The sequence below is a fragment of the Lissotriton vulgaris genome, chromosome 4_1, assembly GCF_964263255.1.
Source record: "Lissotriton vulgaris chromosome 4_1, aLisVul1.2, whole genome shotgun sequence".
NCBI lineage: Eukaryota > Metazoa > Chordata > Amphibia > Caudata > Salamandridae > Lissotriton > Lissotriton vulgaris.
In genome coordinates, this window is record NC_141691.1 from 2074381724 (window position 1) to 2074404894 (window position 23171).

The 23171-nt window shown below is 48.7% G+C and overlaps 1 protein-coding gene across 1 annotated transcript in view; it reads left to right on the forward strand.

Annotated features, from left to right (window-relative positions):
* DRC1 (dynein regulatory complex subunit 1) overlaps window positions 1-23171 on the forward strand; it is a 131271-nt gene that overhangs the window by 61259 nt on the left and 46841 nt on the right. Inside the window, exons 12-13 of the mRNA XM_086966513.1 lie at window positions 6244-6333; window positions 8199-8285. Coding sequence (XP_086822639.1) covers window positions 6244-6333; window positions 8199-8285 — 177 coding nt within the window. The remainder of the gene's footprint in view (window positions 1-6243; window positions 6334-8198; window positions 8286-23171) is intronic.

Below are 23171 nucleotides of genomic sequence, written 5' to 3' on the forward strand. Positions count from 1 at the left end.
GATAAACTCTGGTCAGAATCCACCAGAACTGGCATAAGGGGATTGAGACGGGCTGCTAAAACGCCTGTGAAGAGTTTTGCATTAACCTTTATTAGAACATTGAAATGTTGGGAGCTCCATTGAAAACAATGGAGTACTCCGGGCTTATAATGGCTGATATAAGCCCGAAGCTCCAACATTCCAATGTTTCTTTGTTCACAGCTCTGGCTGTGAACAGAGGCTTCAGGGAGCCTGAGGGGATTCCAATCCCCTCACGCTACCATAAGGCTTTGTTTTTTTTTGTTAGAACATTCTGTCCTCTAGTGGCAGAATGTTCTAATAGCCTTATAGCCCTTCGTAGCTGGCCTATACCGGCTATTAAAGTCCCGCTCCCTTGTTAAAGTCCCTCGTCTCCGGCTCGGGCCTTTAACGCTGGAGCGGGCCTTTAATAGCTGGTGTGGTCGCTTCAGCGGCTATGAGGCTATATTAGTGACCTGTGGTGGTATGAGCCACAGAGGTGCTTGCAAATTAGGGATATTGTAGCCTCCCTCATTAGGAGTGGAAGAGTCCCTTTATGAGGGAACAAGTTAAAAAGTTTGGTGAGGATTGGGGCAAGGGCCTGGAAAAAGGTTTTATAAAATAGAGCGTAAAAGCAGTCCGGACCGGGGGACTTTTGTGCAATTGCTGAGATCACTTCTTCAATACGAATGGTTTTATCAAGGGAGCCTGCCTGTTGTGGGGTCAATCCGGTGGTGCACGCACCCTGGGGCTATGTGTGCTAGTCTGCTTCCTGTAGGTTCTGTGCTTAATGAAGTGATGTTTAAAACTCCCTGAAGGTTGATGCTATGTGGGCGTCTCGGAGCTGTGCAAGTTCAGGAGAGCACTGACCCTATCGGGCTGTTGTTTAGTTCGAATTATATGGCCAAGGAACTTGCAAATTTTGTCTCCCCATTTGTAAATTTGTGTTGTAGGTGTAGCAGTACGTTCTCTGCCTTGTCTAGCTCTAGGTGGCGTAGCTGAGTCTGTGGGGACTCTGGCTGTTGCCAGATCCTTGGGGCTCCTGCTTGTTTCTTACCCGTCCCTCCAGCTCGCCTCTCTTGCCTTTACGCAGATTGTTTTCGGCTGCTGAGTTAACAATAAGCTCCCCTGTCGCCACCACCTTCAGTGTTGTCTATAGCATGGCTATTGATGTGTCCCCAGTGCCGTTGGGCTCCAAGAAGTCTGAGATGGTTTGTGTAAGCTTTTGGAAGGTGTTGATCCAATGTAGCAAGCTGCCACATAATCTCCACTGGCTGGTCACACACTGTGGGGCCTCCACCCGTAGGGTAAGGGCCAATCAAGCATACTTGGACAGGACTCTGGCTTCGATGGTGATCTCCCTGGTCCCAGCCTGTACGGTCATTGCGCCCAGGAAGTAGTCAATGCAAGTTTAAGTTTCATGAGCAGGAAAGTAGTGTGTGCAATCTCTAGTGTGCGGATGGGATATTCTTCATATGTATCCCAACCTCACCTCCCGTAACCACTCCACCCTGCCTCCGGTGAGGGTCCCTGCCTCTCCATGCGCTGTCCTCACCCATCAAGCTCAATGTTCATTGCTAGGTCGTGGTCTCCCTCTGTCAGGCTCGCTTGGTCAGGGGATCCTCGGGTCTCCATCACCTTTCATTTTAGAAAATACTCCTGAGTATTATTTACGGATGCTATGGCAAGTGGAAGTCCTCCTACTTGGATGCGGTACATCAGTAGTTTAACTTTGATCTCAGCTACTTTACTCCAAATCGTCCCACGGAAGAAATGTGAGAAAAGGATAGCCACTCCTTTCTTCGTTGGATTAGAGTTTTGGTAGGGCTAACAGCAAGATTTTAACCTATGCCAGTCTCAGGGCATCAGATGCATCTCTTGGAGGAGGCAGACCCCGTTCTAAAAAGGGCAGCACCATCGCCCACTTGACAGGGCTGCTAAGACCGCTCACATTGAGGCCGAGTACCTTCAAGTCAGTGTGTGTGGGTTTGTGTATTGTGCTGTTGTCTCCCCGATATAGAATGGGGGTTTAAGACCTGGCCAGCGAGTCAGTAAATGCAACAGTGCATAAGAGAAGAGAGGGGCAGAGCCCTCAAATGTCTTTCTGTGGTAGAGTGAGTTCTAGCCCTTTGGCAACCCAAAACAGAAACAATTAAACAACAGAATAGTCCTGGAAACACTGTCACCAGCCAAGGTGCTCCTGTGGGTGGTGCCAGGACTGGAGGAGAGGGCGTAGTCCACATCAACCAGTGTGTCGTGAAACTCCGGGCTCCTCCGCCGCCCCCAAACCTCTAGAGCAGGAAGTGCTGCAATGAGGCCTCCATATACAATACTGTTCAGAGTCCCAGGCTTAGCTTGTGTCCTGACAATCTGGGTCCCCTGTTAAGATGCTTATATTGTGAGGGTAATGTTTTCAGTGTCCAAACTCAGATTGTCATGCCCCGTTGCCACTGTCATGTTTGCCATTCGCAACATCCAGGAAGAGTGTGCAGGCCTCCGCCATGGTTTCAATTTGATGCAGTATGTCGTCTCATAACAGGATGATGTAGAGCGGGTAACCCCAGTTGAATGACGCACCTTTACCTTTGAGGAGTCCTGCGATGGGTCGGAAGTCTCTGCGTTTCTGTCATGCAAGCGTGTCTCTCAGGCACCCCCCTCCGGCACTTCCATGGCCCACTGTATGCAGCCTGTCTATCTGTATGATATTCTCGACCACTGGATCCAGAATCTAGCGGAAGAGAACCTGCAACTCTAAACTCGATCAACTTACGACTCCCCTGTAAGTACCTGGTGGGTATTCCAGATTCTGACCAAATATGACTCCTTCCGATGACACTAAGTGCATCTGGCACAGGGTTGAAGTACGTGAGAAGATAGCTGCGCTGAACCCTAAAACCTCTGCTCCCCGCAGTGCTGATCTGCGACGGGAGCCTCGACTAGAGTCCTGGCGACTACATTTACCTTCCCAGTAGAGCCTCATGTGCAACACGGACTGATTGAGGAAGCCCGGCCTTGGCTTTCCGTACACAAAGTCTGCATATGTACAGTCGTCAGCCCTGCCCAGCGTACTCAAAATGCACATACTTCTGATCCTGGTTTCTGGTTATGCCACACGCTAATCCCAAGTGTTGACTTCTGCCCAGTCTGTGACAGTGATTGTTACTGAACCTTGTTCTGAACCGTGAGGGATGCACCAAGCACACCTTCCTTGCAACAGAGGACTCCGTCCCTGCTGGGGGTTTCATGCCTGGAGCCTGGTGGTGGCTGCATACAGTGCTAGGTGAATTATAGCAGCTGGCCTTTTAACCTTGGAGCCATGAATACACGCCTATAGGCCCGTCCATCTAGAAAGGTTCTGCTGCTGACATAACGTGCATTGTACATGTGTGTGTGTTCTAGGGTTAATAGTGTGTCAGCCAGGAGTGGTACAGGCCTGCGGGGTCAATTTCTGAAGCCCATGGAAGCCTAGTTGACTCTGGTGGAGGCGCTGCCTGGCAGAGACTTGCTAAGCAAGGGTGCCGGAGGAATGGCTGTACATCTGGACCAGGCTGTTTGCTGTTTGTCATTTATCCCCTTTGTGGGTACCAAGGCACAGAAAGTTGTGTGCCTGAGTGGAGGGCCGGGTTAAGCTCCTACTGGTGGCCTGTGTGACCCACAAATGGACTTTAATTCCAAGGTATTCCACTTGGTCAGAACCAGAAGACCAAGTGACCAGAGAGGTACCCCTAGGGTTACTTGTGATGAATTGAGGTCATCGCCTCGAGGCACTGCGTGTCGAATATAGCTCCCTGCAGTTGTGGCCGTCGTGGGAGACTGAGAAAAGGGAGGACCCACGAAGGGACAGGCGAAGGGGTAATTGGATTAATCAGCAGGAGTCCCTGAAAGTGCAGAGAGACACACCTGTGAATCAGGTAGTCATCCATTATTGAATGTGCAGTGGAATTCTGTGTTTTTTGTGTAATAAAGTACTTGTTTCTACAAAGAGAAGAACTGGGCTGGTCATTGATCTTATTGACTTGCTGAAGGGGTGGTATTGATTTCTGATTCTGAGTACTCCCAAATGACCCTACTTGAGGAGCCTTTGTCTGCTCGCCCTCCCGACCACCGAGAGTGAAGTGCAGAAAGGGTTGTACTTGGACCAGTTTGTAGAACCATAGTGAGACAGACCCCGGTACAGCAGTGGGAAAAGTCCTCGGCCCCCACGGGTGTGGCCCAGTACCCCCGGCCTGCCCTGGGGCCTGACAAAGTCCTAGTCTTTTTTTTAAATAAAATATGGTGCTGGCTGAGCCTTCAAGAATATGTCATGACTCCTGAACTTCACTACCCTTTGAGAGTCAGTCAATCATTAATTGAACCAATAAGTCCAATCCCTAATGGATGTTCTGAATCAACACTTTTCTCTGTCTTTCTTCCTGCTTCAGACTCTCACACTTGCCTCTGAGCACTATACAACTATGGAAATGTAGTCACTTTTGATTCTCCTCTTTACATTTAGTTGCTTTGAGATGTTTTTGTAACAGGTTAAAATACTTTTCCCCTTTTCCTAAACCTGTGGGTGGCGGCCTGAGGCTGTGTTTTAAAGCTTGGTGTGGTTTCTATTGGAGCTCACACTCATCTTAGTGGTGGCACGATCAGTGCACTTATACCCTCACCAGCGGCCGTTCAACACCATCTACCACACTAAGGTTTCAGGTTCAATGATCAGTTTGCACAAAGAGCTGATCACAGCATACCACCGCCAGTACTCGCTGTCCTGCATTACTGGCCATTCTCTGGCGGTTGCGATTCCACCTTTTCCTTGACCGCCAAGGTGATAGGGTTTGGTATTCACCAAGGTTCGTCGCTGTCAGAGCATCTGGTTGCGCAGCTCCCATTTCTATCTGCCTACCAATGACTCCCAGATGCTGCTCTGACCGGGGGTGGGGGACCTCGTTCTCGTTGCTGCTGGATTCAAGCTGGTTTATTGGAGGAGCGCGACTGGACAGGCAGCCATTGGCTGGAACTCCGCTCTGATAAAATGGAGGTTTCGGAGTCCGTCATTAGGTGAAAGGAGCTTGAACCTGCCCTACAACGGTCAGAAATGTAGCAAACCTCAGTGTTAGGATTGATTTGCTTCTTACTTAACTTCTGCATTGAAATGCCATGTCAGCCCTGGTTTACCATCTTCACCTCCTGAAGAAAAGTAACTTTAGTAATGAAGGTGTGCCTTGACCGATTTAGGTAACATCTTTACAAAACCTTCGTATTCATGGGATTTACCGAGCCAGGATGTGAGTAGGGCTGCCTACCCCTGGTCCTGAGCAGCACCAATCTATGCCTTGTGAGCCATGTCCTGTTCAATGGCCAGCTTCCTGCTGATTGACAGCATGCAGGAAATTGTTTATATTTCTGTCGCCGCCGTCTGCAAAATGCTTTTAGAACACTTCAAGTTTCTAAAAAAGATGGCCGGCGCTTTTAGTTGCAATGGTTGTCAGTGAGGGCCCGGCTCTCATTTGGTACCGACAGTTATTTTTCCTCATCAAATATGGACCATGAGCATGAGAGGGAAAAATAAAAAAAATAAAAAGAAGAAGAAAGACGGAAAAGTAGGCATAAGGGGAAAAATCAGGTACCTACAGGAGAGATTCCTTGACCAGTAGCCTTGGAATTCAACGAGCTGACTTTTAATGCCACAGCCAGAGCAGAGCTTTGGGCAGTGCAGCTCATCCTTTTACTAACTAAGCACTGGCCGAGTTTGCCGGTTTGAGTTATTTTTTATGGTCCTGCTAGGGAACTAAATTCTAAATTTTCTTAATCCTTAAAGTAATTTCTTTTTAAAGTGTTCTGGGGACTTCTGTTCAGCAAGATTTTCTAAGGAATAAAATAATTCTGGGCAACTAGTGTTACAGGTGTGTAACTTTTACATCCTTCATGCTATGTATTACTCAACCACCGAGTCTCTCATCTACCTCCAACCCCATATTAAGGCTTTTATACTTGAATGTAGTAAACACAGGTTTTGTGTTTCAGCTTTTGCAGCACAGACATCATGCTTGCTTTTACCTAGAATGAAATCATTTTCACAATATTAGCAAAAACATATATGTACTTAAAAGGAGCTTTAGAAATGTGTTATTTTTCGACAGGGACACACATTGACGGATTGCATAGTGTGTCTTAGTTTCCACATGCAGGGGTGCTGCAGAATTCAACCTCATTGTAGCTGTTGTAGTGTTGATTGGCCTGAATTATTTTTTTCTTTTCCAGGGATTTCTGATCGAGAGCAAACTATTGAAACTCCTAGCGCCTTTGAAGAAAGATGAGCGCTCCTTGATGGAGCTTGACGCGATCTTTGTGGTGAGTTCTTGTTCTCTTGGATTCAATGAAGGGATTGGGGAAGCAAGAGTGACATTGAAATTTTTTTGTTGTTGTTATGCCTTTGCAATCATTTGATTGCATATCTTTTTTTCCTGTGATGTGATCTAATCAATGAGCGACCCCAATAGCACAATAATGACCTCATTGTTTCAGATCAGGAATTCCATGAATAGAGTACACATCTTCTTATAGAACGTATAGAACTTTCCACTTTAATTCTCACTTGTTTTTCAACATTCATCCTTCCAGGTAATATTCAAGTTCTTTATGCAGTTTAGCTCAATTTGTTTTTTCTCTTTAATATTTGTTTCAAAGCAAAGAATTATATTTGTCCAACTATAGAAGGGAAAAAGTCCTCCTTAATGAAACCTCAGCTGCTGAGACAGATGCTGTTTTTCCATTTTAAGATTCTCCTGTAAATAGTTATTCTTTCAAGTGATAGAAGGGCTGGAAAGGTTTAACTTGATGACGTACAAGCAGCAGTTTTATCATTTTACTACTTCAATCTATTCATGTTTTTCAATTATATTGAGTTCATAAAATGGGGTGGGGTCGCACACTACTCACACACCGGCGGAAGTTGCCCCTAAGGACTCTGGTCATTGTAGTAGAGTGTTCGCGATGCATCATCTTTCGATCTTGCTATCTTCGCTGTCTTCGCCATCCCTGGACACGTGTTTCGGGTTTTCAACCCTCGTCAGCAGGGATAGGCAGTGTTCTGGGGTCGCCGATGGCTGCCAATATCTGCCAGGTATAGTACTAACACTGACCACAGTCCTTAGGGGCGATCCCGCTGGTGCGTGAGTGGTGTGCGACCCCACCCCCTTTTGATATATTGAGTTCATGTTAATACTCAGTAAAGAGTTGACTTGTACATTGTAGATTGAATTCTGTTCCTGAAACGAACACTCACTACAGGCTCAGGCTAAAATTATGTTGTCTTATCTTCTTGCCAAGACTTAAACCTCCCTGCTTAGGGCCACTCTCCTTTCTTGTTTAGACTTTACCAACTCCTGGCACTTCCATTTGCCAGACTAATCAATCCTAAATCTTCGTCAAAATCAAGACAAGCAACTAGATCCATCGTTTGTCTTAAGCCTGGTTAATCTGTCTCACCCACTCGCACCCATCTCCACAGAGAAGCAGATTCACTTTAAACGTTTTGCTTCATCCGCCATGATGTTTGTTGGACCGAAGGACCAGTGCCTGTGACAGAGACCCGTCCCACACCCCATCCGACCCAACACTGTCCGAGTGCCCACGATTAGAGCCCTCCAGTCTCAATCGTGCTCAGGATTATAGTCTCTGGTCTCACACAGATATACAGGATTAATGCCCCAGGGTTCAAACGTGTGCCCAAGCTTAGAGCCCCTGGTCTCAATCGTGTGACTAGGATTACAGCCCCCAGCCGGAAACAGTGGCCTAGAATTAGACCCATCCACCTCAGACAGTGCCTAGGAGTAGAGCCCCCTGCCTCAATCATGTGCTCATGATTTGTGACCCCCCGCCCCAGTTTTGTCGAGGATTAGGAACCCCAAGATTGGAATCCCTGGTCATTCACATATGCCCAGGATTCAGGCCTCAAGTCTTAACCAGGTGCCCAGGATTTGGACCACTCTGCCCTCCCCGCCCTCCTGGTCTCACACATATGCAGAGGATTACAGCAGCCAGCCTCAAAAACATGCCCGGGATTAGAGGACCCATGCTCAAAGATGCCAATTCAGGAGCTTGGTCACTTGTGGAGACCGCCAACAGCCTTGGAGCATTCTGTAATATGAACATTTATACAAAAAGCCATATCCAGTGTCTCGTGAGGCTCAAGTAACTTCTCTGCTTCTCCCCAGGCCTTGGGCATCGACAGCGAAGACGACGTATATAAGCTGGTGGATTTTTTCCTCAAGTACCGAGCGGAGCCACTGCCATCCGACCAGGTAAGATGAACAAGCTCTTCAAGGAAAGGTTTAACATCCAATGTATCAAGCAGTAAATTTCAGGAGCATTTAACAATCCTCTGCGACAGAAGAAGAAATGCGCAGTATTAGAATCTGACAGCACTGTGTCTTGAAAGGTCCCTCGTACGTACAACCTTGTTATCAGTGAAGTACATTACATATACCATAAGTGGCAGCTATAATATACACTAGATCAAGTTACAGCAAGGATTACATGCATTTGAGCAGTTCTAAGCCTAAGAGATATGCAAACTTAAGACTGGGAACATTACTGAGAACTCTCTGTGAATTACTCCTGGGGTACTTGAAAAATTATACCCTGAGATGAACAACTGACTACTGCTCTTGAAGGGAGTACAGTAATAAATATGAATACATTTTAATTGTTTAAAATTGATATGAACTACCACATTTTAAAACCTTGTTATGTAATTGCTTTACAATACATGGAATACTGCAATCCCTGTACAAGCGCATATCTCTAATTTCTTTGTAATCTGCAACTTGTGACGCAGCCAGTCGCTGAATATAAAGAAAGGACGTCCAAACTCTACTATTATAAGTTATTACAGTTTTGTTCTGATGTCACAACGCCTGCTACCAGAGCCAACAGCTGAGGTGAAAGGTAGCTCAGGTCACAGAGCATAAATGAAGCAGCTGTTTAAAGCAACCACAAGTTGCTTTTCTTTCTTCTGCTCTATTTTTCTAGCTTACAGTGAAAAGTAGAAATAACATTAATTTTTGGCACTCCTTGGAAAATTATAGAAAAAAGACCTTCTGCTTGTTTCTACACATTCCAAACTAATGTAGCTTTAAAAGAAGAAGAATCTGAAAGTGACCGTAATTATAGATTCCTTATCTTAGAATTACCCCCAGGTTTCAGATTGGATCTGGAGAATTTTTTTCTTAGCAGTACCCCTGTACGTCGGTAGGTGTCTTCGGTCAACTCTGCTTTCTTCGTTGGCGTCGTAGTCCCAGGAATGACATCACAGTGTCTACTTAGAAGCCGCCCCTACATGCTGACATCAGTTCTTTCTTTTTCCGAGCCAGCCAGCGCAGATACAGAGAGAGCGTGCCCCTTAGTCACTTTTTGACTAAAACTTTTTTGACATTTGTCAACATCTTTTTTTGGTCCTTCGACTCCTGGTGCACGTAGGGATGTCCCATCAACGGATCGGCTTCAAGCCTTAGGACTCCTGTCACAAGCTGATGTCTGTCACGGATCTGCACCTCGTGTGCCTCTAGTGCCTAGAGCGCGACCATGGCCCAAAGTCGTGCTCCGACTGTCGGGCCATGAACCCAAAGTCTTTGCGAGAGCGGTCCCGAAAGCTTCTGGAGGCCCAGCAGTCAGCTCCACGCCTCTCAATGTTCGGTCCAGGGCAAGGTCTCGGGACCGGTCGCAAAGCCATCCCCACTCATCATGAAAGTCTTCGCACTAATTGGGCAAGTCGAAGCACAAGAAGAAGGCGAAGAAGCATCATCTTCGCCTTCTTCCAGTCCGTCGGCCGACGCAACGCGAGAACCAGAGCGTCATCGGTTTCCGGTTTTGCCTCCGGATCCTGCCTCTGGGACGACTTAGTGCTTCCCTCCCTTTCCGGGAGCCGGGGCGTCCCCTGCCCGGGTTTGAGCTTTCTACGAAGCGCTACATAGCATCTTTGGGCAGCCCGACCCTGCCAGCACACCATTGGGCCTCGCAGACTTGGCTGGGGTACCTGGCCCTTTGAGGCCGGCGGCTTCAGCGCCGGAGGGCCCCCCGAGGATCCAGGCCTGGATCCGGATCAGTGCTGGTTGACCTTACAGCGCCGATTCCAGTGGCGATGCCCCCGATGCCGGTTGCACCCCCAGCTGGCGTTGACCCCAGCCTCACCCCCAACTTAGACACGGAGCTGGACTTGTACCACTGTTTTTTCCTGGCGTTCCCTACCGCCCTGAGTGGCAGCCAGAGGAGGGTGAGGAGGCCTGGGAGGGGTCTGGTGACCCTTTAGCAGACCAACTTGAGGAACCGGACTGGGGAGAGGAGTTGGGTAAGTTCTGTGGTCTGGCTACCTCACCAGACCTTGGTATGCTTTCTCCCCCTACCGTGGCTACGGAGGAGGGGGCCTCCTATGCTGTGGTGTTGCGTAGGGCGGCTGAGGCCTTGGGCCTTGAGCTTCCTATGGTGGCTCTGAGAACTACCCTCCTGACTCAGGTGCTTCAGCCGGCAGCGGCCTCTTCGGAGCCCTTACTGCCTTTCAATGAGGCCCTTACTGACATCCTTCTGGGCTCTTGGTTCAAGCTCAGCACAGGGGCACTTGTGGATAGGATGATTTCCCGATGCCACCGCCCTGCCCCGGGGGACCAGATTTTCCTCTCCCAACACCCTACCCCGAGAGCTTGGTGGTCCAAGTCTCGACATCAAAAGGCATGTTCCCTACTGCTCCCCCAGGCAGGGAGTCAAAGAAGATGGACCATCTTTGAAAGAAAATGTTTTCTTCCGCCAGCTTAGGACTTCGGTCGGTGAACACTGCATGTCTCTTGGGCCGTTAGACCCACTCTGTGTGGGACACAGTTGCACAAGTGCTGCCACAGTGTCCCGGGGAAGGCCCGTGCCGTGCTCACCTGCGCTGTTGCAGAGGGTCGAGACTCAGCAAAGTTCGCCATCAGGTATGGACTGAATACTGCCGACTCGCTGGGTAGAACAATTTCTACCTCAGTAGCCCTGACACTCTATGCCTGGCTGAGGTCCGCTGGCTTCTCTGGGGATGTTCAATCAACCTTTTTAGACATGCCATTTGATGGCTGTCGCTAGTATGGGGACAAGGTTGCATGCCGGAGGATCATCTGGCCCTTCTGCACCAGGAAGTTATGGCTCTTTTAACTAAGGGAGCCATCAAACGCGTCCCTGTGCCAGAAGTAGGTCATGGTTGCTACTCCCACTACTTCCTGTTACCTGCGTCCTATCTTAGACCTCAGGGATGACAACCGCTTCCTCCGGAAGGAGAAGTTCAAGATGTTAACTGTGGCTCAGGACTTTTCTGCCCTCGACCCTGGAGACTGGATGGTAGCGTTGGACTTGCAAGATGCTTACTTTCACATCCCCGTCTTGCCTGCCCATCGGCGTTACCTGCGGTTCACGGTAGGCCATGAGCATTTACAGTTCACTGTGCTCCCTTTTGGCCAGACCAACGCCCCTCGGCTGTTCACGAAAGTGGTTGCAGCCCGTCTGCGCAGATCAGGGGTGTCAGTCTTCCCCTCTCTCAACGACTGACTGTTGAAGGCGGGCTCGCCCCAGGCTGTCGTTTCCCAACTCCAGACTACGGCGGACCTCCTGCATTTTCTGGGGTTCACTATCAACGTGCCAAAGTCACACCGGATTCCCTCTCAGACGCTCCTTTTCATCAGAGCAGTTCTGGACACAGCACAGTTTAGGGTTTACCCTCTCGAGCAGCGAGTCTGGAATATTTGGGACAAGATACCGATGTTTCAGCCTCTAATCCGGATTTTGGTGAGAATGACCCTGAGGCTGCTGGGCCTCATGGCCTCCTGCATCCTGCTGGTGGATCATGCCAGATGGCATATGCGGGCTCTGCTGTGGGACCTAAAGTTCCAGTAGGCGCAGCATCAGGGGAATCTTTCTGATGTTGTCCAGATCTCGGAGGGGACTGCAAGCCAGTTGCAATGGTGGCTGATGAACCAGGATTGGGTCTCCCTTCCCCAACCAGAGTTCACAGTAGTGACGGATGCGTCACTCCTGGGATGGGGCGGCCACAAGCGGGAGGCGGAGATCAGAGGACTCTGGACTCTGGTGGAGGATGACCTCCACATCAGCCTTTTGGAGCTCTGGGCGATTCGTCTTGCACTGAAGGCATTCCTTCCCTCTGGTAAAGGAAGAGTAGTGCAGTTGTTCACTGACATGTGGTACTTCAACAAACTGGGGGGAGTGGGGTATTTCCATGTCCAAAGGCTTTGCTCCTTTGGACATGGCTGGAACATCAGGGCGTATCCCTGGTGGTTCAACGCATGACAGGTTCCCTGAACGACAGGGCAGACAAACTCAGCCGCCGGTGCATGATGGATCACGAATGGCGTCTTCAGTCGGAGGTGGCGCAAGGTCTCTTTCGGCAGTGGAGAGAGCCTTGGTTAGATCTATTCGCCACCGAAGAGAACGTGCAATGTCAACAGTACTGAGCGTTGGAATTTCTAAGCCGACACTCGCTCGGCGACGCCTTTCTTCGCACGTGGAATTGCGGCCTCCTGTACGCCTTTCTGCCTGTACCACTTCTACCCTGAGTGCTGAAGAAGATCAAGCGAGACCTGGCCCAAGTCATTCTTGTGGCTCCGGACTAGACACGAAGAGTCGGTACCCCGTGCTCTTGAGCATGGCCATCGATCATCCGATCAGACTGCCTCTTCGGTTTCGACCTTCCTCCCGAAGTCTGTAATGTCATCTTGGCAGCCAGGTGTCCCTCCACTAAAACGGTATACACCCGCAGATGGAACACATTTGTGGCATAGTGCACAGCAAAGGCTGTGGATCCCCTTTCTGCCCCCTTTCTGAGGTTCTCCTCTTCATTATTTCTTTAGCCCAGCAGGGCTCTGCTCTGGGCACCCTGAAAGGCTATCTGTCGGCCATTTCGGCCTTTCTCAGCCTTTCCATCAGCCGTCTCTTTTCAAGTCCCTGAATGTTAAAATTTTTCAGAAGGGCATTACTCATCTCTTTCCTTCTTCTCCTTTCGTAATGCCCCGGTGGGACTTGAATCTTGTCCTCACTCATCTTATGTGTGCTCCCTTCGAGCCACTAGATAATTGTCCTCTTTGTCTTCTCACTTTGAAGACTGCTTTCTTGCTTGCCATCACCTCTGCTCGCAGGCTGAATGGGCTTCAGGCCTTATCTTCCAGGCCTCCCTTTCTTGCTGTCCATCCGGACAAAGTACTCCTCCGTACTAGGCCTTCTTTTTTGGCCAAAGTGGTTACCTCTTTCCACGTAGGTCAGACCATCACATTGCCCACCTTCTGTCGGGCAGTGCACAAGCCTACCATCTCTGGATGGGGGGTCCTATGCATTAAGATCTGTTATTCTTTGGCTAAAAAGGAACCTCCAGTAGGACTGCGCGCCCACTCTACCAGGACGACGGCCGCTACTACTGCTTTGGGACATGGAGTTCCATTGATTGACATCTGTCAGGCAGCCATGCGGGCATCCCTGCACACGTTTACTAAACATTACTCTCCGGACAGCCAAGTCCAAAGAGACTGCTTTTTCGGCCGTTTTGTTCTCTAGGACTTCCTGGTGTGAACTTGGTTCGCAGAACCACCTCCGGGGTTAGTATTGCTGGGGTATCTATTCTAAGGTAAGGAATCTATAACTACAGTCTCTTTCAGATGAACAAGTTACTTCCTTTGGTAACGATGTATCTGTAAGGGACATTAGTAGTTATATATTCCGTACAGCTCCACCCAGCCTCCCCGTTCTGAAAACTGACTTCTAGCGATAGGGACTCCCTTACAGGGCCCTAGTTATGTGCACCAGTGGTCAGTGTCTTGCATGGCTCTGGGTTTCTGGCGTGGTAAGTCATGTAAGAACTAACATCAGCACACAGGGTCAAGTAGACACCACAATGCCATTCCGGCGACCACTGCGCCAACGACGAACATGGAGTCGACTGACGCCACCTACCGACGCGCAGGGGTACTTCTAAGAAAACATTTCTCCGGATCCAGTCTGACGCCTGGAGGTAATTCTAAGGTAAGGAATCTATAACTAATCTATGTCTCTTACAGATACATTGTTACCGAAGGTAAGTAACTTGTTCATTACTTGCAATGAACTGTTTCTAATGTCTTTCTGCAGTAAATATCTAATAGGTTTTTGATCTGTTTAATTTTGCACTGGTGGATCTATTTTTATTCTTCATGTTTACAAACATGCTCTCTCTACGCACCAAGGTTCCAAGTGGTTTGTGGGAACAGTGATGGTATGACCATGTTGTATATGGGATAAAGTGTATGATAAGAATATTGCAGGGCATCTCTCAGTTCCATAACATTATAAAGGGACTTGGCCTTTGGCCTCATTCGTCTAAATGTGTATGGAACTCATCGGTGACTTGCAATACCCTTATAATATACAGCAGGGGGTACTTTATCCCATATACTATAAGACTGCATTTGTTGTCACAGCAGTTTAGTTTTTTTAACCATTAAAGGCTAATCTCCTCCAGGTGCCCTTAAACCCACGACACTGGCACTGCAAGACAGTACTGCCAAAGTCTCTGTACCTGGAACTCCCCATTAATTAAAAGCAAGGGACAGTCAGGGAGGTGCAATCACACTGATAAAAAAGAAAACAACAGACCTTACCTGTCTACAAAACACTATACTTAGTACAAACACTCGATGTCAAGAAAACAGAATCTCTGGTACTTCCTTAGCAACATCTCTCAGCTGTCATAATCTCCTGTCCATTGGTAAATTCACCAAAATGATTCCTTTAACCCCCAAAAATAATAATATCGGATAGTGGTTCTTTACCTTTTGACTTCTATGGACTCCCATTGACAAGCTACTGGAAGCTGGAAACCCTGACTCAAGCAGTATCTATGAGTTGAACTTAAGACAATAAACAAAATGCAGAAACCAGTTTAGATCAAATACATATAGAAAGTTCGAAATATATTATTTGCTTTCAAACAAAAAATATATATACAAATCCAAATTTGAATTTGAATGGGAAGGTTGCAGCTTTTCAGATGTTGGCTTTATTTCTGAAAGACGAAGCAATATGCTGGACTCTAGCCTATCACTATGTAGTTCTTGGTCACAATGGTTGCTCTCTTTCTGTCACCTCATTCCAGAGCTTGTATGGAGGCCAACAATTGTCCATACTAGATTCTGTTTACCTTACTTGTGCTTCTCCCAGGAATCAAGCTAAAGATACCAACATTTTAACCTTCAATTTCACATGTTTTCACATTGACAGAGAGTTTTATAATTTTCAGTTTTGCTATTTGATTTTTTTCCGCATATATCAGTTATTAATCCTTTAATAGTATTACATTTTCTAAACATTTGCGTAAATCCCGATTAGATGTCACAGACCCCAGGTTAAGAACCACTGATGTAGTAGACAAAAACAACCTTGCACACAATGCCACCCTCCGACACAGAGATGCTCCCGGATGGTAAACCTTTCAGCCCCTGGCTCTGGAAAATGCCAACACCACCACCCAATCGCTGAAGCCGAGATCCTGAGAAGACCGCATCAACCTCTCAAACATGAAGGTGGTCTCTGCTGAGGCTCTGAAGCCCATCCTGCACCTTAACTCCTTTCTAGCAATCCAACATCTCTGGCAATGAAGATGCTGTCAGTGGTTTGTAAAGTGAAAGCTTGAACTGGACATGCTAAAGTGTCACCTACCAATCACTAAAGGTACATTAGGCTTTGACCTTTAAACCCCAGATTTGACCTTTTCAGCCTCAGACCAGTTCAGATTTCCACAAATATTACAAGGCAAGTGAATGTTGTGGGTGAAGTCTGGTTAAGAGACAGCCTGCTAAGAGGCGCTTGTCACAAGTGAGGGTGACAACAGTAGGGTGTCCGCAAGCACCTGCAACGAATCAGAAGAACTCACAAGAATAAATCAATGAGGCTAGAACAAGAAAAATGACTCGACGTACTCTCGCACTTCCACATTAATGAGGGATTTTGTAGGGCACCCACACCAAGGGTGTGGTTTCTACTTGTGATTCACTTTCTAGGTTACATGCTGCTGTCAGATCCTGTGTTTATGGTTGGTTACTCACAAGCATGGCCCAAGCTTAAGGGTTACACTTGTGCAGTGAAAAAATCATATCGCACAAAACCAAGTATGCCACAGCAAAACACAGATCCAGCAACCAAGCCACCAGAGCTCTGGTTATTTAGATCGGACCTGCGACTTTCAACAGCATCATTGCTAAATGACACTTTACCTGTCGATATGCACTAGCGGAAGTGGAGGTCACGGCATCACTGCTAGAGGGAAAAGCATTATGCACATACCATGAGGTAGTTATTGGGATAGTAGATTAGAAGGATGAGGGGAAGGCGAGTGAGTGTTTACTGGACACTAGCTCTCCATTAGGAGATGTTAGGACTCACAACAGTATGTGTGTTAACATTTTTGGGTGTAATATTTGGGGTAAAAGTTCCTACATTACTCTGTTTTATAATCTTCACTTTTACAAACCTCATTCAACCAGAGCATGTAGTTGTTTGGTTTTTTATTGTATTATCTTTTTACTTCACCTACGAACATTGTCCACGAAACAGTCCCCTGGACTTTTGGGCCCTCTTTGACAAAGCTTATGATTATTCGGTTGGTTGTCCATCCTGGATGCTCATTCATGGAAGACACACCATGTTTCTTGTGTTTTAATAATCTGTGGATATCTTTCCATGTTCCCTTCTCTTCCATTTATGACTGAGATTTTCATGTTTTAAGCAAGTGAATGCATCTTTTTGCCTCTTCCGGTTGAAACTTCTAGGGATGAGTGTTTCTCAAACTCAACATGCAACTGTATTTGAAGCCTGTATCTTACCTAGACTAGACTTCAGTAATTCTTGCCACCAGGGATTGACTTCTTCCGTCATTGACATGTTTCAACTAATTCAATACATGCAGCTGCCATTTGAAAGAACTGTGAGAATGTGATCATGCTTCGAAGCTAGAGGGGCGTTTTATCGGCTTACAATCTCCCAATGGATCATGTTCACAGCCCTACGTGGTGTCCATCGGGCATTCCACAAATTAGGACCATCTGTCTTTGTGATGATCTTTGTCCTTGTCCCACTTTTAGACTTATTCGTCCCGCGTCCTTACATCTCCGAGAGTCCCAGTCCAGTTATGCCAGGAGCGAAAGGTTTGGGAATGGCTTGCCGCTTCATCTTTGGCAAGTGCATTGTTGCTTAGCCTTCAGAGAGTTGTTAAAAACTGAGCTCTTTTTCTTAATTGTGAAATTTCCGTTCTTTCTTTTCTGGCGCCTTGAATCCTCTTTGGCATTTGTGTGCTTTACAAATTACTGTTCTATTCTATTATATTCTGCTCTCTTCTAGCCTATGCTATTAATTTTATTCTAGATGTGGTGTCCGATTCCACATGGTTGGCTCTCTACATTTTTTGTTTGGAAGGGTAATGGCCCTATTCTTTGAGTAAGAAAATGAGGGCTGTACTTGTGATCAGTCTCATTGAGGACTTTTATTCTTTTCCTCCTCACCAGAGACCTCAAGTCAGAGATCACTGCCTGGACAAGATACTTAAGGGGCCAGGATACAATGGGGACATTACGGCTATGATCCAATCTTTCACCCTCAGTTCTGGATTTCAGTGAGTTCAACTCTGAGGCTGGTGGCGCTGATGAACTCCTGCATCCTGCTGGCGGCTTATACAGGCTTTGCATTGGGGATCTGAAGTCCCAGTGGCTCCAACATAAAGAGGACTCCTCTGACCACATTCCAATTTCGGAGAAGACTGCAAAAGATCTGCAGTGGTGGCGGCTGGATCACAGTTGGGTCAATGGCAAACCTCTCTCCCTTCCCCACCCAGAGCTGACAGTGTGACCAATGTATCACTTATGGGTTGTGGCAGCCATCTGCAAGCAGCGGAGATCAGAGGGATCTAGTCTCTGATTCCGAGTCCTTGCCTTTGAAAGCTTTCTTTTCATCCATCAAAGGGAGTCTGCTGGGGGTGCTCACGAACAACACTAAAGCCATGTGGCACTGCAACAAACATGGAAGGATGTGGTCACAAACCCTGTGCCAAGTAGCCTTGTGCTTCTGGAAATGGCTGGACCACCAAGGAATTTTCCTGGTGACGCACCTGTCAGGGAGGGTGAGCTCAGCTAGCAGATCACAGTGTGGAGAACCTTGGCTTAATCTGTTAGCCACCACGAGAACGCACAATGTCAGCTCTTTCACGCGTTGGAGTTTCCAAGGCGTCTCTTGCTCGTTCCGCCTCGTGTGGAACTCAGAACTTACAGAGGCGGCTTCTCCATTAGGGCGGAGGGTCGTCACCCCAATGCTTTCTCGCAGTGCGAGAAGCAGAAACATAAAATAGTATTTTACTCGTCCTGCGAGAAAGTAGAAGGGTATGCCTGGTTGGGGGCGGGCGGGTGGGTGAGTCGGAGAGAAGTGGCTTGCCCAATGCTGTGCGCCATGACTGTTGGGTCGACCTGCTGTGGCTGACCAAACCAGTCATGCACACCTTGGATTTTCTCTATGTAGGCTTCATCCGGCCTTCATTGAGAAAATGGCTGGGTGCTGTCCCCACCAATCACAGCGCTGCCATTGCAGCGTTGTGATTGGCTGAGGGGAGGGAGGCTGCCTACTTCCTGTTCATCAGGAGAGCAGGAAAACAGGACCCAGCCAGGAGCCGCGACATTTTGCTACATAAGTCATGTCCAAATTTTACACCTCACCACTTTCAAGTGTCACGAGCTGCCAATGAGGATTCCTATATGCATGTCCATCGATATCAATCCTGTCCTGAGTTCTCAGGAAGATCAGGACCGACAGAGACCAAGTCATCCGAATAGCTCCAGATTGGGCTTGGAGAGTAGGGTATCCAGAACTCCTGGGCTTGAGCATATATGCTTCAATCAGTGTTAGACCTGTCAGCCCTAGGGTGGTCTTTCCCTGTGACTTTTTGCCCTTGCCTCATTTTTCCCACCTACTTTTTGTTGGCCCATAGGTCTTTGGGCACCCTTTTCATAGCTAATCTGTGTTAGGGTGCAGGTGCTCTCTACTTCCAACATGGCTGCCACTGGCCCCTGCTACTGCGGCGTGGTCTTTTAGTGTAGCACCCTAGCTGCCAGGAGCAGGCTGGATCCCCATACAATGTTGCCATTCCAGCCTGCCAGCCTGCCCATAGCCAGAATGGTGGAACCTCCAGGAAGCTCCTGGAACCTTCCAGAAGATAGGCGGACCTGACTTTTCCCGCCTTAGAGAGTGGTCACCTGACCTGGGCATATATAAGAAAGGGGGGGAACTTTTTCTAGTCAGTTGGGGCATCACTGACCTGGGGAACCCACGCAGGAGTTTTAGGCGGGAGGGCCTAGTGAGGAACCTATACTACTAGGAGTGACAGGATTTAGGTGCTGCCTCTTAAGCTGGGTGAGGTGTCCTAAGCTAGCCCCCTGATCTGGCCCAGTGGTAGGGAACCCCAGGGTCGATCTGCAGTGACTGAGGAAAAACTCTTCAAGCCTTCAACTCAACCCCCCCCCCCCCTCTCAGCAACTTCAAGAAACAAACACCCAAGGGCGCAGAACCCTCCAAGCGCCAAGAAGATTGCTTGCCTTTGACCAGAGACTGCTGGGGGATCGACCAGGTACTGGACTGTGCTGCCCTGCGCAACCCCCTTGCCTGCAGTGGGCACTCCTTGCCCCCCTGGTCTCCCCCTGACTGAACTGCTCTGTTGTCCCTGTGGAACGGTGTGAAAAACGCTTTATCCTGAACCCCCCTGGTCAGCGCTGTGGATGAGACTGTCTGTCCTGTCAGGAGGCTAGAGGTCGCCTTCCCTCCTGCAGACCCAATCTGCTGAGTGACTGAGAGAGAAACGCTCTATTCCGACCCCCCACTGCTCAGCGCTGTGTCTGAGATTGTCCCTAGGGCCCCACCCCGGGTGGCCCACGCTGTGAAGCCCCACGCGCTTCCCGGGACTGGTGCTCGCGCTGTACCTTGGCGCCCTGAGGCCTTTGAGGAGAGTTGCCCCCGCGGCGTCAGCGCCGCCCAAACGATGCCTCAGAGGCGCTGCTGGTCTGTCCTGTGGCCGCGTGACCTGCGCTGTGACTAGCGCCGACATTGAGCCCCCTCGGCGGCCCCCGGTGGCAGAAGAGGGCTGCGGCATCGAGATTGTCAGGCCGTGTTAGGCCTGAAGCCTGCCTGGGCCCCGTCACGTGAGCGGGAGCTCCGCCACGTCCTCGGCCGCGCCCCCGCCCAAGCTGCATCACCATTGGCTGTTACCGCCGGGCCCCGCTGACAAGGCCCGGCGCTTGGGGAAGCCGGGTCTCGCCTCGGAGGAGGGCCGCGGAGCCAGAAAGCCCCCTCCGGCTGTGCCTCCACGCTGATCTTGATCCGGCGCTGGTGCCCCGAAGTCATCCCTGCACCGCGCCGGGCCGAGTGAGGCCCTAGGAGGGTCGAACACCCCTCCCCGTTACCGGTGACTGCGTAAGGGCCCCGGAGGGCCGAAAGTACAAGGTAACCACCGGGGAGGAGGGCGGTAGGCCGGGTGAGGCCAGAGGTCACCCCTCCCCCGGGGTAAGCTGAGACAGGGCCCTGTTGGCCCCATTCTAATGTGCCTCAAGAGTTTGGAGGTTGGTGGATTAAACACTTTCCCCTCTGCACCATATTTACAAGCCTGAAATGTTCGTAGTGCACCATATTTACAAGCCTGAAATGAGAGGGAGATTCACTACACTGTACTGAATTTTCTTACAGGGGTGCACTTTTATAGTATTCTGATGATCTGATCTGGGTCGCAAAGCGATCAATATTCACAAGAAGAAAGGCTTGTGGTTGATGACTAAAGGCTGTGTTCTTCGAAGTTCTTTGTTATACTGAAAAGTACTTTCTGAAATGTTTTGTTACTATGTGGTACTTTAATGCAATACTATAGTCGCTTCTTGTAGGATCCTCCAGGTTATTTAATGTTGCACGGCTTAAATGAGCTGATTATTATTTTTAGGATAAGTCTTTCTGCAACTGCTTCAGGAAATGCTAATGAATTACCTATGCATTGCTCTAATTGAAAGTCTATATAAAAGATCTTGATCTTTCAAATACAACTACTGGTGTGGTATCCATTATTGCGCCACTGTGTGTTTCATTGGATGTGTGTGTTAAGTGGCTGCTTTACACGCAAGCCCCTGGCTGCCTTCCTGCTCGTGCCATGCTACCCCCTGGAGAGCTGGCGGTCCCAGTTCTTACAATCAGGCTGCCCCACCGGGAGGACCGGCTTCTGCAGCAACAGGGCAGGGTTCTGCACTAAGGCCTTTGCACTCTCCCCCTTCTTGCTTATAGATTGAGCTGCACCAGCTGAACACCTGTGACCTTCTGCAGGAGGTGGGTGATGTCATCTTGGCAGTCAAGCATCCCTCAACGAAAACTTTATGCGCCTGTTGTTAGACCAATGTGTGGCTTGGTGCGGCAGACGGCAAATTGACCCCCTTTAGGCCAAGTTATATGATGTTCTATAGTTTGTTCTGTCTCTTGGCAGCAAGGCTTTGCATTGGGCACCATTAAGAGTTCCCTTTGGACTTTCTTACGGTTGCCAAATCAGCCCTCATTGTTTAAGTCACCAGTCATGATGCGATTTTTGCAAGGGCTGCAACATTTGTTTCTCCCTTCTCCAGAGTCGAACCATCACCCTGCTGGCGTTTAAATCTCCGCCTCATCTCTTTAAGGAGGAGGAGAGACTCCATTGGTTGGAACCTGAGAGAGCGCTCAGCTTTTACATTGATTACACCAGAGAACACTGGGTGGACAATCAGCTCTTTGTAGGGCTCGCTGTAGCAAGAAAAGCCAACGCTGTGCTAAAGAGAACCATCCCTGCTGGATTGTGCTCTGCATTGGGATCTGCATTACATTGGCTAAAAAGCACCCTCCGGAAGGACAGCATGCTGATTCTACCAAAGCCGATGCTGCTACCACCGTGTTAGCACATGGGTTCCCTGTCCTAGACGTCTGCCCGGCGATCACATTGGCGTCCCTCCATGCATTCACAAAGAACTGTTGTCTGGACAGTCAGGTTCACCGAGAGGTGCATTTTGCCTGCTTGGTCCTGCAGGATTTTCTGGTTTGAATCCATTCACAGACCCACCGCCTAATAGGTGCTGCTTTGGTAGCTATTCAAAAGGTGAGGAATCTGTGGCTAGAAGTCTCTATCAGAAGAACAACTTAGTTACGTTTGGTAACCCTCTTTCTGGTAGAGACACTAGTCACAGATTCCTCCCCCAGCCGTCACTCAATTTGTTTGGGACCTGGGCCGCAGACTGTCTCGAAAGCAAGTGACGTCAACGCACGGGAGTGGCACGTAGGTCTCCGCGTCATTCCTGGAGCAGAACGGCGTCCATGCACAGCCACATGGCACCACTTTCTGGCTCACAGAGGTACTGTTAAAAAGCTTCCGGATCCAGTCTGACACCTGGGAATTATTCAAAAGGTGGGGAACCTGTGGCTAGATAGTCCCTACCAGAAAGAATGTTACAGCAGGCAAGTAACTTGTCCTTCTTGAGTCTTTTGGTAACGGTGGCGCTTTTGGTTTTTCTGCACCCAGGACCCCTAGGACCCAGGGTCTCTTGTAAGCAGCCGCATTGAAGGAATCTGTTTCATTGCCTGGGTGACACAGCGATTTGTGTTTATGTAACTGTGGGATTGTCTCTGAGGTGAACGACTTTATGGGAGTAGGAGGGGCTGGGGAGTAGGAGGGGCTGGTTGCCGCCTCCTAAGCGGAGTGACATCACAATGTTTTTCCTTGTGCCTTTGTCTTGGTCTGTGCCTCAAGGTGTTTACATAGGTGCTACTTCCTGGTGTCAGCGTGTTTGGGAGGTTACTAACAACATTACAGCAGGAGATACAATGATATGGGGAGGCCGTGTGTTCAATGCCTTGTAAAGCTCAGGTGTTTATGACCTCTGGCACTGCTTCTGGTTTGTTTCGGCCATAGTTGCTTCCTGTCCTGCCTCCTGCGTTCTGTCCAGCATCAAATGTGTTTCTGTCCTTTTTTTGTAGCATTGGGTGTCACAATACCAAAGTAGGACATTACTGCTCAATAATGTGCCATAGGTCCTTGGTGCCACAAATTACACATCCTTCTACAGCCTACTTGTGACATCACACTAACACTGTAAGAA